Source organism: Rhizophagus irregularis, chromosome 15 (assembly GCF_026210795.1).
Source record: "Rhizophagus irregularis chromosome 15, complete sequence".
Lineage (NCBI taxonomy): Eukaryota > Fungi > Glomeromycota > Glomeromycetes > Glomerales > Glomeraceae > Rhizophagus > Rhizophagus irregularis.
In genome coordinates, this window is record NC_089443.1 from 4143326 (window position 1) to 4161550 (window position 18225).

The following is an 18225-nucleotide window of genomic DNA, read 5'->3' on the forward strand; positions in this document are numbered from 1 at the left end:
AAACTGTTATAAATGAAATAATTAATAACTTTATTCAAAAATACAAGAATTAAACAAATATAATTCATATTCTTAATATAATTTACATCCAATGGCTGGCTTTGATAATTTACCACAATGATTAATTGAATTCATATGAAATCCGTTAATAAATTGGCTTTAGATAGATAATTCAATTTTAATTGCTAACAGATCATCTGTGATTAAAGAACCGTTTTATTTATACTTTTTTTTTTTATCTCTACTTCGAAATTCAGATTTTTGGAGTTTTTCACTTATCCATTTTTTTAAATCAAAATGAACCGTATAGTATGCAATTTAATAAATGCAACTAAAATAAATTTTTGTAGGGACGCAACGGGTTGCTGCTAGTTATTTTATTAAAAATTTGCACTATGAAAATGAAATATACAGTATACATGAAATTGTGAATTTTTAATAAAATAAATATATGAATAAGCAAATAAAAAAATTGTCTCCTTTATTTTAAATAATTGGGTAATCGCTTTTTTTAATGTAAATGTCATGTCGGGAAAATGTCTCGGGATATGTGATGTCGGTGTAACCTACATGCCATAACGATGATTGGTGTACAATAGAACGAACCCTCTAATGGAAACACTTTTTTGAGATTAGCTTATCAGGGTTAGTAATATTCAAAAGTACATGTAACAGTTGCACTGGTTTCATAATTCATATGCTTGTATATTCTGTACCAGATAACAACTCTTCACTCCGCTATTACTCTTCACTCCTCTATTACCACTTCACTCCTCTAATCCTTCACTCCTCTACTCCTACTCTTAACTCACCACTTGAATAATAACAACATTTCACACTCTTTTTTTAAAATCTTTTAATGTTTAACTTAGTACATGAAGAGTTAAAAGAGTTAAAGGTATAATATTTGCTTAAATCAATCAAATGGATAATTTTTAAAATTTTTTATTGTAAGTAATAGTATATAAAATTATTTTTATGAATATTTTCAATTTATTTTTTTATTTTTATTTATTTATTCGTCTTTTTTTCTTATTAGCCAACTAAAAGAAATATAACGTATATAGTCGGTTAATTATTAATTATTTTACTACTAGAATATTACTAATTAATAGACTTTACAATAGAAATTTGGTAAGTTTATTTATTTATTTATTTTTGTTTTTTTATTAGCCAACTAAAAGAAATATAATGTATATTAGTCGGTTAATTACTTGTTAATGTAGCTTCTAAGATAGCTGATAACGATAATTAATATATTTTTTAATTAATTGAATACCAATAGAAATTATCAAGATTCGAGAAGTTCTCATAAGTTGGTTAATAAGAAATATGACGTAAATACTCGTAAATAGTTGCGACAAAACAAGATATAACATAAGTGATTAATTAATGATAAATCGACAAAACAAATATTAATTAAAAAGATTTGAGAGGTTCTCTTATGTTGGTTAATATATTTATAATATTGTATTAATAGACATCTTTTTTTTAAGTACTAGTCCTATTTTCTTTTTTCTTTTTTATAGTACAGATTAATCGAACCTCTTGAGTTTCAAACATAAAAGTTTAAATGAAAAAAATTTTTTTTTCTTTTTTTTTGCGTTAAAAATTTGTTAAAATAAAATAAATTTATTTTCTCAATTTTTTTTCAAAAATCTTAAACGAAATTTTAACTGCTGATGAACAAGATGGAAATTTTATCTTGATATGATAAACCAAAAAAAAAAAAGATATTTTACGTGAAAATTTAATTATTTTAATTCTGTATAGTCAAGTTTATTCACTATCAAAAATTCCAAAAACTAAAAATATAAAAACTATAATTATAAACGATATGATAAAGTTTAATGAACAGCAAACAAATGTTACGGTAACTGAGTTTTCAAAATATCAGGATGATGTTCATTTGAAGCAGCTGATTTATTTTACATGCGATTGAGATTAGACTGAATGGATGGAATTATTAACTTTATCTAACAAAAAGATGTTTATATCAATGAATGGATTATTTGAAAATTAATTCACTGTCGCACTAAGTTTACCTTCATACTAATTTTTAAAAATTGCGAGTGATTATACTTATTTCCCGGTCTCATATAGATAGTCTAATTTTAGTTTAAATTTAATATAAACCGACACGCCCCAGGGATTACCCATTTATTACCCATGTTCCTATTTTTTTTTTTAGAATCTGAAAAAAACTCTGTAAACTATAGACTGATCAACTGATGGACTTATATTCGGCCCGTTAGCAAAATAAAGCGGTTGATCATATGATGATTATGATGTTTAAACGCACATGACATCAATGTAATGGTTACACCGATTTCATATGTTATATAACTATGTGTAGGTTGTTGAACTTGGAATTTTTTCTCAACCGGAAAAAAACTCTCCTCTACTTCCGCTTACTCCTCTATATTCCTTTACTCCTCTATATCCCTCTATTAAATTCTTTATATTTCTCTACTTCTCCTCTTTCACTCTTTTTTTTAAGTGCTAATATATTTTAAATGACTAAATATGAGAAGTGTCGGCATTAAATATGTAGGGTTTATTTTATTTGTATAAAAGGTATATTTTACATAAAAATTTATATTAAACTGAAATCTTACCGTATTTATTCGCAGTTCACGTGATCTGGGAAATTTTGTGCGCGTGACTACATGAATTACGTAGATAGTTGGTTAATAGTGGTCGCCTCGTGCGTCGTCATATTAATAGGCTATCTACTAGTTAGTAATTTATACTTATAGAATGGATCTTTTATATCTGCACGGATTATTAATTTTTGCGAAAAAATTTTTTTCTTTTAAAACTACAAAAATTTTTTATATTGAAATATCTAATGGAGGTTCTCTTATGTTGGTTAATATATTAAATAATTTATATTAATAGACATCTTTTTTTAAGTACTAGTCCTATTTTCTTTTTTCTTTTTTGTAGTACAGATTAATCGAACCTCTTTGAGTTTCAAACATAAAAGTTATAATGAAAAATTTTTTTTTGCGTCGAAAACTCGTTAAAATAAAAATAAATTTATTTTTCTCAATTTTTTCAAAAATCTTAAACATCTTTTTTTTTGGGGGTTTATCATACATATCAAAATAAATTTCATCAGCAGTTAAAATTTCGTTTTACGTGAAAATTTAATTATTTTAATTCCCTGTATAGTAAGTTTATTCACTATCAAAAATTCCAAAAAATTAAAAATATAATAACTTAATTATAAACGATATGATAAAATTTAATAAGTAGTAGACAAATGTTTTACAAATTCAATTGTATAACTTTATATTATGATATTTTTTTTTTACCCTTTATTATGATGGTCGGTTACTTCAGTTTATTAAGGCGGGTATTACTTACTTATGCAATACTAATCACGTAACGGTAACTGCGTTTTAAAATATCAGGATGATGTCATTTGAAGCAGTTACATGCGATTGAGATTAGACTGAAAGGACGGAATTATTATGTTTATATCAATGAAAATGGATTATTTGAAATTAATCCCCTGCTGTCGCACTAAGTGTCACTTAGGGATTGGAATCGAAAATCGAATCTTTTCAAGATTTTTCTTATAGACGACCAACCTGACTTTGAATCAGTTTCTAATTTCAGCAAAAATAATCAGCACTTGGCCGGTATGAAAAATTACTTTGAAGTCAGGTTAACTTATATGTAAAAAATTGCTGAGAATCGATTCTCGAGAATATGTTTTGTCGATTTTCGATTAATCGATTCCAATCCCTAGTGTCACTCATGATTACCTTCATGCCACGCAAGATATTAAGGATCACGTGATACGAATGCCCTTCTTTTTATTTTTGTAATTTTCAGCGGGTTTAGGGATTAGAGATTTATTACTTGTGCTAGCGACAAATATACAGTACATACTTATTTCCCATATTGTAGATAGCCGGAAATTCAGGGGATTATCCATTTATTTCCTGGGAAGGGATACCTATTATTTTCAACTTTTCATGAAATAACAATATAAATTTTATTAAAATTATTTCTTTTACTTAAGTGGAATCTGAAAAAAACCCTGTAAACCATAGACTGATCAACTGATTGGCTTATATTCGGCCCGGTCGCGGTAGATCATATAAGATGTTTAAACGCCCAATATAATGGTTACACCGATTTCATATGTTTGTATAACTATGTGTAGGTTGTTGAACTTGGAATTTTCTCTCAGTCGAAAAAACTCTCACTACTTCTACTCCGGTATATTCCTTTACTCCCCTATATCCCTCTATTAAGTTCTTTATATTTCTCTACTTCTCCTCTTCACTCTTTTTTAAGTACTAATACAAACATTTATATTTTAAATGACGAAATTAAATAAATATGAGAAGTGCCGGTTTTAAACATGGAGAGTTTGTTTTAATTATATGAAAGGTATATTTATACACTTAAATTATTATTATTATTTTTTTTTTTGTCATTTGTTTACATTAAACTGAAATTTAATCGTCACTAGCTCACATTTATTCGGCTAGAAAAAAATTTTGTGCGCGTGGCTACATGAATTACGTAGATTGTTGGTTAATTATAATCGTTTAAAACGCGAAAGTTTTAATGATTAATAATTAATAGATATCTACTGAACTGATTCATAGTTGTACTTGTAAAATGGTTGGGTTACTGGAAAATAAGAAGTGTCGGCTTGAACATGTAGGGTTTATGAAAGCTAATGAGGTATATTTTTACATAAAAAAATTTTTTTTTTTTTTATCTCTTGTCATTTGTTTACTGTACATTAAACTGAAATCTTTACCGTTTCCTAAAAAATAAGGAAATAGAGTAGTTCCAGGAAGGTTCACGTACTACGAAAGGTTAAACAAGTTATACGAGAGTCGTATCTAGCTCACAATTAATTCACGTGATCTGCTCGCATAGATAGTTGGTTAAGTTAATTTCGGGTATTCTCGCCCGTGACCAATTAATAGACATCTATTAAAATCTATTGAATTACTTTAGATCATAGTGCTCTATACTTGTAAAATCTACATGGATTATTACTGTTATTATTTTTTTCAAGACATCGCCAAATTTTTATGAAAATTTTTTTTCTTTTCTCGAATAATGAGAATGTGGATCCAATGAGGTCTCCCATGTTCACGACTTAGGTAGATAGTTTACATTAAAAGTAACATTTATTATATATTATCTGCTTAGTACCTTCTGAATGATCTCTCAAGTTTTGTTTATGATAGAAAAATTATTTTATTTGTTAAATAAAAAACGTATATTAATTTCTTCGATTGTATTAACGTATTAACTTTAAATCCGTAATGAAAATTTTTGACTTATCACGTTCGAAATTAAATTTATTACATCTTCTTTCTCATTGTAAATATATAATTTTGTACTCGCGATTACGAATTTTGAGAACTAATAGTCCAATTGGGAAATGACAAAAGGAAGCTAAAATTCGAATTCGTTAAAATTAATAGCAGATGATTTTTATTGGCTTGCTGACTGGTTGTACATTATGTAATAATCTAAACTGTGATATTTATGATAAGTTTTTTTTTTAAATGTAGAGAAATATTTTCATTGAACAATTAAATTAAAGAGATGAAAGAAGACACGAGCGAACGTTATAATAAAGGACTTGTACAGAGATACTATAGCAGCAAATATTTTTGTTTAAGAAAAATTTCCGTGAATTAGGCAAACCGTCTTTGTTTTTTTGTAGTTTTTGGTTTCCTTTGGGCGAATGATATACTTCGAAAGTAAAATTTGAAAACTTTGCTGATTTTTCTTTAAGAGTAGGTAGTGCCTAGGTTTGACCGGATTCTTCCATGGAAAGTACAAATTTTTGGTGTGGTTGGTATATTTTGAAGTTAAAAACTTCGAAAAATGTTGCAACTTTAAATTCCTATTTATTTACATAACTTGAATCTTTGATACAAATACATTGCAAGCTTCTTTTATTTTAAATGCTAGTTTAGTTTTGAATTTTGCAATAAATTGACAGTCGATATTGGGAAATTTTATTTAATCTTATTTCTTAATTATAAATCTATTTTTTATTTTCCAAATATTGATCACCTGTTACAATTACAGCGGGGAACTGGAATGGCTTCAGATAAAAAAACTCACTACTCCTCTACTTCTCTTACCTCTCTGCTCTTCTCTTCTACTTCTCTACTCCTTCACATCTCCACTCCTTCATTCCATCCTCTTTTTCTTAAAAAATGCTTTTAGTGTTAAAAAGTATAATATTTATATGATATATTACGAAAATATTTTTTACCTCTTGAATTAATCGAATTAATTTTTTATTATAAGTAATACAGTAGTAACGTTAATTTATTTCACGTGATCTTGAGTAGCTACACACTTCGATTCTGTACAAAAAATTATTTCATTTCATTTATTTATTTGTCTTTTTTTTATTAGCCACTAAAAGAAGTATAACTGATAACGTATATAGTCGGTTAATTTAGTAAGAAGCTGCAATCGCCTGGCTCAATTAAGTTAATAGACTATTAATTGAATGCCCAATAGAAATTACCAAGATTTGAGAGGTTCAGAAATATAAAATAAATAGTTATTAGTTAATTAACGTATAACTGCGACCGCCAGCTAAAATAAATTAGATACCAATAAATCGACAAAGCAAATATTTAAAAAACAAAATGAAAACCTAATGGAATTGACAATATAGGAGAGGTTCTTTTGATGTTGGTTAATAATATATTTATTATAATCATATTTGTATTAATAGAACATCTATTTAATTATTGGTCCTAATTTTTTTTTTTGTTGTACAGACTCTCGAGTTTTAGATATAAAAGGTTATAATGAAATGTACGCGTGGTATGTTATTTTACTTTAAAATAAAACAAATTTATTTTCTCAATTTAGTCAAAAATCATTTTTTTTTTTTTGTTTTATCACATCAAAATAAATTTTCCAGCTTATAAGCAGTTAAAACTTTGTTTACGTGCGTGAAAATTCTAAAGAGATTCTATTTATAATAATTTTATTCGTAATCAAGAATTCCAAGAACTAAAATTTAAAAACTGTTAATATAAAAGTTCAACAAACAGCTATTTACAAATTCGATTGGGAAATGATTTGCCAAGAAAAAAAAAAACAACTTAAACTTGTAACATACTTATATATACAAATATCTCCAGTACAATCTATATTTTTCGTTTTCTGTAACCAATTACTAAAATAGTTGCTGATTAAGAAGAATTACCAGCTTACTAATAATTACTGTTAATTGGGTATTCTAAAAAGTTTCTAGCAAAAATTTCCGCCTATAAATTGACCAAAAAGTTTGCGGGGCTACTGTTTCCTGGGAGAAAATACCAAGAATATTCTCGGAAAATTATGTTGCTTTCATGGAAGCAAGAATTTTTTCCGCCTCCGGCACTTGCATCTTCATATTTTTAGTCTCATTGCGCAGTTGCTTATTAGCTTTAATCCGATCTTCATGCTCCCTTGCATGAATCGACCAAAAGTATCTCTATTAAATTTAAGCAATTGCTGTTGTATTACATTAAGCTCACTTTTAACCCGTTTATTTATTTCTTCCTCATGATTACAGGTAATATTATCTGTTTGAGTGCCATTATCTGTAACAAAGAAATAGGCAATGTTAAAGACGTAGGACATTCTAGCCAACTTTGAGGGCACAGTTTTTTCCGATCCATATTTTTGCATTTCTGGTCTAATGAGTTCTGGTAAATCTCTAAAGTGGTTACGGTTCATTTCACCGAATCGTCCATTTCGCCGAATTCCATTTCCCTTTGGTGAAGTGGCTTCGGCGAAATGGGTTACGGTGAAATGGACTTCGGTGAAAAGATACCTTCTAAAGTATGGCATAAATAATGTTCTATTCGATCACCTTTTTTTCTGAAATCCGTTCTGGGCGAATAGGACGGCGGGAGTGTTGTAAAAGCCTTTGATGCAACATTGATAAGCCAAGCATCGCTCTTCGGGATTACTACTATTTCGGGATTACTATTTAATATTTCCTAGATCTTTATTAACCGAAAAAAATGCAAATGAATATATCAGAATTACTATTTCAATGAAATTATCCAATCGCATTAAGAGAGATGCTTTTCTTTTCATATACCAAACCTATTATTTCGGAATTACTATTATTTCCATCTTCACTGACAAATCATTTGTCTTCACATGCCGATCTATAATTTACACTGTCGATTTATTAACCAATGAAATTATCAAATCAACATTAAGGGAGATGCATTTTCGTTTTATAATATACCAAACTTACTTAAAAAGGTATTAATTTCCGAATTTATTAACTTTAAAAATTTTTGACGTTTAACGTGTGGTTAGGTGATCATATATAATTTTTATACATGACATAGACTATCTTAATTTAGAGTAGATATGATTTTATATGGTTTATGTTTTATCTTTTTTGATTTTTTTTAAATTTCATATTGTCGTGGTAATCATTTTTCAAAAAATTATTTCTTATATAAAGGGCTACGACTTACCTCTTTCTTCGTAAGAAAATTCCATCATATTATTTAAAAAAGAAAATAATCATAAGAAATTTCTATCGTTTGCAATATGAAATTATCAAAAGTTCTCTTCCTCATCGCTCTTATAACATTAAATGTATTATTAGTATCGGTATCATCAGCACCAATGATGATGAGATTGGAAAAAAGACCGAAAGGTAGTGTAATTAGAGTTATTCATGCGCTTAAAAATGTTAAATTCTTTGCTTATGTTCCTTTTTTTATTTTTTTTTTTTCATTATAGGCACAATTCCTCCAAGTGGGCCAAGCAAAGGGGGGAATGATATTCCAGTTGGCAGTTCCAAACCAGATAACCCATAGATCTTTACAATACGTTCATCCCAACTGATATAAATCGTTCCTTTATTACGAGGTTATTATAAATTATGTTTTAAAAGTATTAGTTTTATAGAATAATCTTAATACCAATTGTACTAAGTTCGGAAAACTTTGGTGAAAGGAAAAATAATAAATAGTGTTGCGTCTATGAGAAATAAATAATTTTAGAATTAATTATTATGTTACTATTAATAAATTGAATTTGGTTCAGTTTCGAAAAACAATTTTATTATGCAGAAATGACATTTTTTTTCCGCGCAAAAATCGATTAAGAACATTTCCTATTAACTCTATTCTCTAAAAAAAAAGAGAGCCAACAATTAAAATAGCTCATAATAATGTTTGTCTATTATGAATTTTTATGCAATTAAAGAGAATTAGAAATATATTATTAGCGTAATAAATAAATGAGAGTTTTTAAGTATAATATTATCTCAAAAGCACTACAGTCAGAACTCGATATACCGATATTCGATATACCGATACATTATTAAAAACTTGATATACCGATAAAATTTTACATTCCCACTATATGTGAGGACATATAAATATCGGTATAATTTGATATAACGATTTTTTTAAATTTTTTCTTATGAGTCCCGACATATCGTTATATAAAGGTTTGACTGTAATGTATTATAAACTGACGAATTATAAAATTTAAGGCCATTGAACTGCTATTATAATATATTTTACCATATTGTTAAAATAATACTCCGTAAATTTAGTCAACTTTCTAGTTATAAACGTTAATAGGGGGCTAGATAGTATTAGAGAATTGAATTATTTACACGCTAAAATGCAAGTTCATTTAAATGAATCAAATGAATCCCAGTTTACGGTATTACAATTTTTTTTAATAAATATTATCATGATCATTGTTGTAACATGCGTTAACTTTTTTTAAAAAGAAAAAAAATGAAAGCTAAATGAAAGTAAACTAAATGAATCAATCTCAGATGCATTCATTTAATTTAAATCAAGTTAGACTAATCAAAAGATCTACACAAACCTTCCTAAAAAAAAAAGTATGCCACCCGATTAGCATTTAACGGATTTATGACTCCGCCGCTTTTTTAAGAAAAAAAAAATGAATTATTAATAATTAATATATAGTAAACATTCCTATTATATTATTTGATTTGAATAGATCAGAAAATAAGAAAAAAAATGTATACAATATGCATTCCATTCATCAACCTTAATTAAATTTAAATTGAAATTTCCTCATTTTTTTTAAAAAAAAATTATAATTTCTACGAAATGAAATTAAAACATTTCTTAATTTTTTTATCAATAATTACACTTGTAACATTACCAATAAAATCAAATGTTATAACTTTCACAGAAAAAGAAACTACAGAATTTCAAGTGGCAGACATTTTGAAATATGGAGATAATACGATAGTTTTGCAAATAGTTCGCAATTTAAGTGGTGGAAATTGTTTTGAAACAAAAATATCATTTCGCGTTATTTATCCCAATGGTACTATTATACCAATCGATCTTTCAATGGAAGAATTGGAGATACAATCTTTCAATTTTTGTACCGTTGATGGATTTAACCCTATTACTCTTAAAGCCATAGAAACAAAAAAAGGTATACTGTAGCTGCGGACGTAAATAATCCACTCACGTATAATGATTATTTAATGTTGATCGATTTAAATGGAAAAATTTACAGGTTAGAATGAGTTGATCTTTTTATTAAAACCTTTTCGGAGAATATATGTACTTTTTTTTGTAATATGTGTACTTTCTTTTATAGCAATAGTAAAACTTTAATGGGGCCTTCTCTTATTGACTCAAGTAATAATAATACATGGGTGCCTCAACAATCTTTTATTTATCCAAATGTTAATAATGAGCAAGGATTTCTCTACTTTGCAATATTATCGAGTGGTCTTAATGATGTCAATAGTAATTATAACGTGTCGCAATGGATAATGTAAATTATCATATTGATAAACATTTTAATTTTTATTTTTAATTTAATGTATAGTTTAACTTATATTCCTTTCCTTTTTTTATGAAGAAATGAAGACGGAATTTTTAGCAATATTGCAGCAATGGTTTTAACTCTTCAAATGCGTCCTGCTATAGTTTCAACAGTGGATGGAGGTTACATGTTTATTTATCCTAATTTTACAACCTCCCAGGATCCTTATTCTTCACAGAATGGGCTTTACGCCATGTATTGTGGATATGGAAGTAATAAAATGCGAAAACAAGTTATTCTTTATACTTTTATAATGGAATTAAATATTATTGGCCTTAATTGTGTTATTATCTCTAACTCGGAAGTTGGGCAAATTTGTTTGATAATCATAGAACCTAATTCCACCGATCCAAATCCAATCCCTTTTTTTATTCAAGTTAATTATTTTTCAGGAGGATCTGTATTTGATGTCAAACATGTAGATGCCACACCGCCCACAAGTATAGGTATTAATGAACTTACCGATCCTCAATTTATAATTACGCCATTACCATTTGGAGGTTATTTCTATAGTGTTGTTCAAACAACCAATATGAGTAGTGATATTTGGGGCTATGTTTTGGATGAAAATGGAAATTTTAATCGATGGAACCTTTCATATCCTACCCTGTCAGATTCTAATGCTTCCCCCCAACTTTTAACAAATAACACTCTTGTAATGCTTCAACCAATAGTAGGACAAAATTGGAGTTTAATCGCCACTGATTTGTATAAAATTCATGAAGGTAAGGTGATAGCAAAAATATTTTTATTTTATTATATTTTTTTTAACTCTTACAAATACTCTAGATAATGGTTATGATAATATGTTCATCAGAAATACATCTCCGACCATTCATCAAACTATCACCGCACGTGAAACTAATCCCCTTAAAATTACATATACAATTCCTATTGGTTTATCAAACGGCACAATTACAATTTTTCAAAGTAATGGCAGTTCTAATCCTGGAATTGTACGTCAAACCATTAACGGCTTAAATAACCAAAATTATGTAACGCTTGATAACGATACCGTTAGTATTGATATAATTGAAAGTACATTTAATAATCCTGGTTCAACGTATTATGTTATGATTGAGAATAATTTTGTTTCGAGTCTATTATACAATGAACCTATCCCTGGTTTATCTAGTAATATTTGGTCTTTTACAACGTGTAAGTAATTTATAATCATGCTCATAAAATTGAATTATATTATATATATAATTATTTATTTTTCAAATAGTACCAGAAGAAAAAAAAGAAAAAGTAGGAAGTAAAATTAAAATGTTTTTTGATGGCATTTATGGAAAAGTTAGATTGACCAAAAACGGAACTTCTTACTTTGACACTCTCAATCCCAATCAAAAAAATAAATTCTTTGATAACTTAACACAAGAATTGGCCGATGCAGTCGCTGTCACATCAAAACGAATAACCACCAATTATAGATTTGTGATCGACACTGAAAGTTCTTCAAAACAATATCTTTTATCCATTAAGATTGATAAACCACAATCTGCATCAGATAGGGAGACTAAATTAATCACTAAAGATTTAGATGCTATGATCCAGAATATGGACATCACTGTTCTTGAATCTGGAAGTTCTTCGAAATACTTGGATCCACTCTATGGATATGTGACTATTCGTAACTATTCGTTTTTTAATTTTTTCAGATGAAAATTTAACCAACTTAATTAATTTTCCTTTCTTTCTTTCTTTTTTTAATAGCCAGGTGGTATGAGAATTCTGACAATATGTTCCAATTTATTTTAACAGTTATATTCTTTTTGATATTGACCATACTTTGCATCATTTCTATATATTATGATGCAAAAAAAGTAATAAGTGGCGCAAATAGTAGCGGTAGTGTTAGGAAAGCTTTTTTTCAAATAATGAAATCGGATATATGTAAATTAATTAAATTAATCCAATCTGTAAATTTATTTAAGGGGAAGGAGGGTAATGAGGGAAATGAGGATAAGGTAAAGTACACATTCTATATTTTAATTGAAAATCAAATACTAACATAATGTTTATTAATTTTAGAGTAACCACTTTATAATTTATTGTTATGGATTAAATGTTTTGTCATTTGTGTTGGACATTCTTTTTGCTAAGATAGAGGCAGGCAGCGTCAAAATTATTTTTTTTGCGAGGTAAATATCAACTTCTGAACTAAAAAATTCTTTTAAAAAAACACTAAAATAATAAAATTTTCTTTAAGTGTTTTTTTGTGATAGCTCCATATGTTATCAAGTTAGGATATGCAGTTTACATTATCCTTAGCGAACTTCAACTTCTTGACGAACCTAGAGAAAATATCATAAAATAGTTCTTGTAATGTTGATATCACTAGCTCTAGATATATTTAATTTTCAATTTTGTGGATATAAACTTAACGTTAACGTTAAGTTATCTAAAGAATTTGAACAAAGGATTATTATTGGAGAATTTATTGGTATGATTATTAAAGATATACCCGACCTAGCTTTTAGAGTATGTAATTTTTTTGCATCACCTTTTTTTTTAAATCAAATATTAATCAAGTTAATTTTATTTTTTTAAAAAAAAAACTATTAGATTTACTTTTTGAGTAAAGCGATTGATTTTAGTTATTTATCCATTATTACTCCTTTAGCATCTGTTTTAAAAATCCTAAGTCCTTTTACAAACCTCCCAAAATTAATGAAAACTAGAAATGATGGTTCTTAAATTTGTCATTTTCTTTATTTTCTTATTATAATACCCATCATCAAGTTTTTTTGTCTTATCAACTTATGAAATATCAAACGTTACTTATGATCTCATTGTTAATTTTTACTTTTCCTAATAGTCGTCCGTGATTTTCCTTATTGATATTTTTATGGATGATGTTTATTTAAAAGGATAGGCTTAAAAGTCTATCAATACTAGAGAAAACGTTTTTCTTGCTCCTTTATAATAGGCAAAAATAATTATTAACAAGAATACAATAAACATTAATTTTAACATTGACGAACCTTCTTCAGTAACTCCATATTGTTATGATAACTCATTTGTTGATTTAAGTTGAATCTAAGTCAATACAAAAAAAAAAAATTTACGCTTGGCATTTGAATTAAACATAAATTTTAAAATTTACAAACCTCATGGACAATTTTATTATTAGCGTCTTCATCATTATCATAATGGTAACGTAAGGTTTTTATCGCTACACAATGTTTTTGTAAAACGCGCTATATACCCAACTCTTTCATAAAATTTTTCCATTGTAATAGTTTGTTTTTTGTACATGGTTGACGGTTGTACATGACAGAATGACAGATTATTTTTTTTATTCATGCAATATTATTTTTTTTTTAGAATAGCATAAAATCAAAAAATGAAAGTGGAGGGCATGACACGGGGTGATAAATATCGTAATATGATCCCGTGATTCTACTGCTAATATTATTCCTGTTTATTAAAAAATAACCTTGCTCAAATGTAAGAAGCTATCTAACTACTATTAATAAACATTTAAAGAATCATATGGATAAGATCAATCCTTCCGTTGAAAAACAAGCAGAATTTACAAAGAAATTTTAGGGGAAAATAAGGAAAAGAAATTGTAAATACTCATTTATTTACAGAATTAATCCTTTTACAGGTACAGTTTTTCGTGAATATTTAATAACAATTTGGATCGCCCCAGACGATCATAACTGAAGGTGATAATTTCAGCAGATATTTTTCGCAATGATATTTTAAATTTATATCATAATTATCGAGCAAATATTGCATGAGAAAATAAGCAAAATTAACGATGATACATTTGTTTTTATTTGCGTCAACAAAATTTATGAATTAAGTAATGTTTTGAAATTGCTGAAAATGATGGAATTATGGTAATTAGTAAATCTGTTTTTGGGAAGTAAAGTATTCAAAGCATTCTCGCGCAAGAAAAACCGATCAATTAGTACTCAAAAGTTGTAAATTAGTTTGTGCTATATGTGGAAGAAATGAACCATTTCACTAATATGCATCTTGACTATACTTAAACATGCACCCTTGACTTAAGAGTTCTAAATATTATTTAAACTATATAGGCGAAAGAGTGTGATTTATTCCAAATAGGACCACTGGTTACTTATTGATCTTAGATTTTAGGAATTTGTTATAGGTGCGGCAAATTACGTGATGGCCATTAAGAGGTATTTTTTAAAAAATGATTTTTTATTATTTTGACTACTAGAATTTTAACTTTTCAAGATTAATGTGTTTTTTACTATATATTGATCTTAGATTTTAAGAATTTGTTGTAGGTGCGACAAATAACAGTGACTGCTTCTGAGGCAGCTGATTACGTGATGGCCATAAAGAGGTATCTCTTAAAATTATTTTTAATTGTTTTGACTACTAGAATTTTATTTTTAATGTTAATTGAATTTTTTATTATTATATTGATCTTAGAATTTTAAGAATTTGTTGTAGGTGCGGCAAATAACAGTGACTACTTCTAAGACAGCTGATTACGTGATGGCCATCAAGAGGTATTTTTTAAAAATAATTTTAATTGTTTTGACTACTAGAATTTTATTTTTAATGTTAATTGAGTTTTTTATTATTATATTGATCTTAGAATTTCAAGAATTTGTTGTAGGTGCGGCAAATAATAGTGACTACTTCTAAGACAGCTGATTACGTGATGGCCATCAAGAGGTATTTTTTAAAAATAATTTTAATTGTTTTGACTACTAGAATTTTATTTTTAAGATTAATTGAATTTTTTGAATTTTTTACTATTATATTGAACTTAGAATTTTAAGAATTTGTTGTAGATGCGGCAAATAACAGTGCCTACTTCTAGTACCGTTAAAAAAATTATAAACAAACAATGATTTATTTTTATTGATTTAATAGTTATGAGATCATAACGGTATAAGGATACATAGTATGAATGCTTCTTTTATTTATTCACCCAAAAGTAGTATATAGGTGAGAATATTCATAGAAGAGTTAATAAATTAGTGATGTTAGATCTATACAATTTTTATTTTCTTTCTTTTCTATGATTAACGAAAACAAACTATGAAAATTCTTTCACTTTATTCAATAAGATTTGTCAAATTCTAATTTAGTTGAAAGTTGTCAACTTGGAGTATTCTCTATTAAGATCAGTAAAAGACTTAATTGAAAGCTTATACAGATTTGGAATAATAGTTATAGTTTTAATCAAAAAAATCCTATCATGAAATTTATTGCTCCAACTAGCCCAAAGTTTGTCATCTAAATGATACAATTTTTTTTAAAATATACCATAAAGTCCCGAATATAAGCACCCAGATTTTTATATTACCCGAAAGTAAGCAACCTTGACCAACACTATGATAATTTTGGCCAATACTACAATATACAAAATATACAAATATAAGCACCCCTATAACAAAAAAAGGAAAGGTTGCTTGCTTTACGGTAATCTAATCAAGACTTAATAAATTAATTACAGAATTTCATTTCTCCTATCAATTTTTTTATGATTAATAGTTGTATTATTTCTCTTATGATTTAAATAAATTCTAATTTATTTAAATTTCAATACTTTCTAGAATATTGACAATTATAATCCAGCACTGTCATAAAATACCCCAGGTCTTATACTGGTTTATATATTGAATAATACCTCATATCGGCGGATTTGGTTACTCATTCCGATAGTGTAATTTTTGTTATTTTTTTTTGGTAAAAAGTATTATTAAGACGCAAATAAGGTTAGGCAAATTAAAAATAAAGATAAACAAATAAAATTGTTACACGTTCTTCTAATATTATGTTAGGCTGAAATTATGTTAATTCCGGCCAGAATTAAAATCGTATTTCAATACGATTTATTTTTTATTTGTTTATTTTTTTTTAATCAATAACGCATTTTTTATTATAGTAATATGTGAGAGAACATTTACTACGCTAAAATACAAAAGATACATTGAAATTTGGTTGCAACGTGAATGTTACCCCAAATCTCTCCATACCGAAATCTTCGTATAATAAAACGAAGTAGCAACTAACGACCCATGTGAAAATTCAAATAAAAACAATAAATTAAAAATTCTAATAGGCTACAGATTCAGGAAAAGCAAGATCACTAAAAACCCAGTGATATCTGTGAACCTCTAAACACACACTAAAGTAAACGCTATATGATAATAACTATGTAGTCTAATATAACGCTAAATCTATTCCACTTACGTTTCCTATATTGACACCTAACCCAACTCTTTTTCTCTCTCACCCTGCACTAAAGCCATTCTTTTCTTTATATCTTTAATTTCCGATGTCTCTAAATCGTCCGTTGTCGACTCTTATCTATCCTCTTTCTTGTTCCCTTTGGTATTATTCCATATTGATATTGAATTAAATAAAAGAAATTTTTTGAAGGTAAATACCTTCGAAGTAGTGTCCGTCGGTGTCCTGAACCTACAAAAAGTAAAAAAGACGTTCATTAAATAAAAATGAAAAAAAAATTTTCAACCCAAATAATACCACCATCATATTCCACTTCGAGAGAAGGCTGGAAACCTAAATAAATAAAAAAAAAGGCATTAATGTTATTTAATAACGCCATTACACAACTACACCCACCCAAATAATACCTACCGTTGTCACCCACGTCTGCCACCCGTGGATAAACACATCTTTCTCATTTAACTTATTTCTCGTTACTTTGCTTAGTTTAGATTTTATTTTTCTTTTAACTTCTCGCTTTCTTTCTCATATATCCGTAGTATTTATTCTCAATACTACCACTCATTCATAATATTCTCACAATATTATGTTGCCTGTAATATTTATTCTTTCAAATATTACCATCTTATTTCTTATAAACTGCGAGAGTTCTCCTAACTTCTTATATTTCATACAATAAAACGAGAATAACTCCTTTTACTTTTACTTTTCTGGACTTAATAATAATATTAATTAATTCTCAAGCGTACAATGAGCATATTCAAGATAACTTTTAATAATTAATATTTATTTTATTAAATTTGAGTCAAAACTGACTGCGGAATTCCTAACGAATCCCACCTATATTTATACATTTTTAAGAAAACTATTTCTACCACTTCTAACTTTTCTACTAATAAAAATTTAAGAACAATAAGAAAATAAAGATATATTATCATATGACTATCTTGTGACTAAACTAAACTAAACTATAAATATTATTTTATCGGTTAATTATTTATCCTTGTTCCATTCAGTCTTTTATTCATCCGCTCACGTGATCATCCTGATTTCTCGGGTTACAGCTATCCCCCCCAAGAAAAATTTGAGTCCCATCAAATTCTAATTATAACTTCGAAATTTGACCTGTCGATATATTCCTTCAATAATTCTCCATTTACTGGC

The 18225-nt window shown here is 27.5% G+C and overlaps 2 protein-coding genes across 2 annotated transcripts; both read left to right on the top strand.

The window, feature by feature from the left end:
- Positions 1-10133: 10133 nt before the first annotated feature.
- OCT59_007641 (uncharacterized protein) lies at positions 10134-13143 on the top strand (the record flags this gene model as incomplete). Its single annotated transcript, XM_066150099.1, has 8 exons — positions 10134-10477; positions 10639-10818; positions 10906-11594; positions 11659-12027; positions 12098-12502; positions 12586-12839; positions 12904-13013; positions 13098-13143. The coding sequence occupies 8 exons, from the start codon at positions 10134-10136 to the stop codon at positions 13141-13143; spliced, it is 2397 nt and encodes a 798-aa protein (XP_065998823.1).
- A 54-nt stretch (positions 13144-13197) lies between these two features.
- Positions 13198-13569, top strand: OCT59_007642 (uncharacterized protein; the record flags this gene model as incomplete). Its single annotated transcript, XM_066150104.1, has 2 exons — positions 13198-13353; positions 13438-13569. 2 exons carry the CDS (start codon positions 13198-13200, stop codon positions 13567-13569), a joined length of 288 nt encoding a protein of 95 aa, XP_065998824.1.
- Between the last annotated feature and the right edge of the window lie 4656 nt (positions 13570-18225).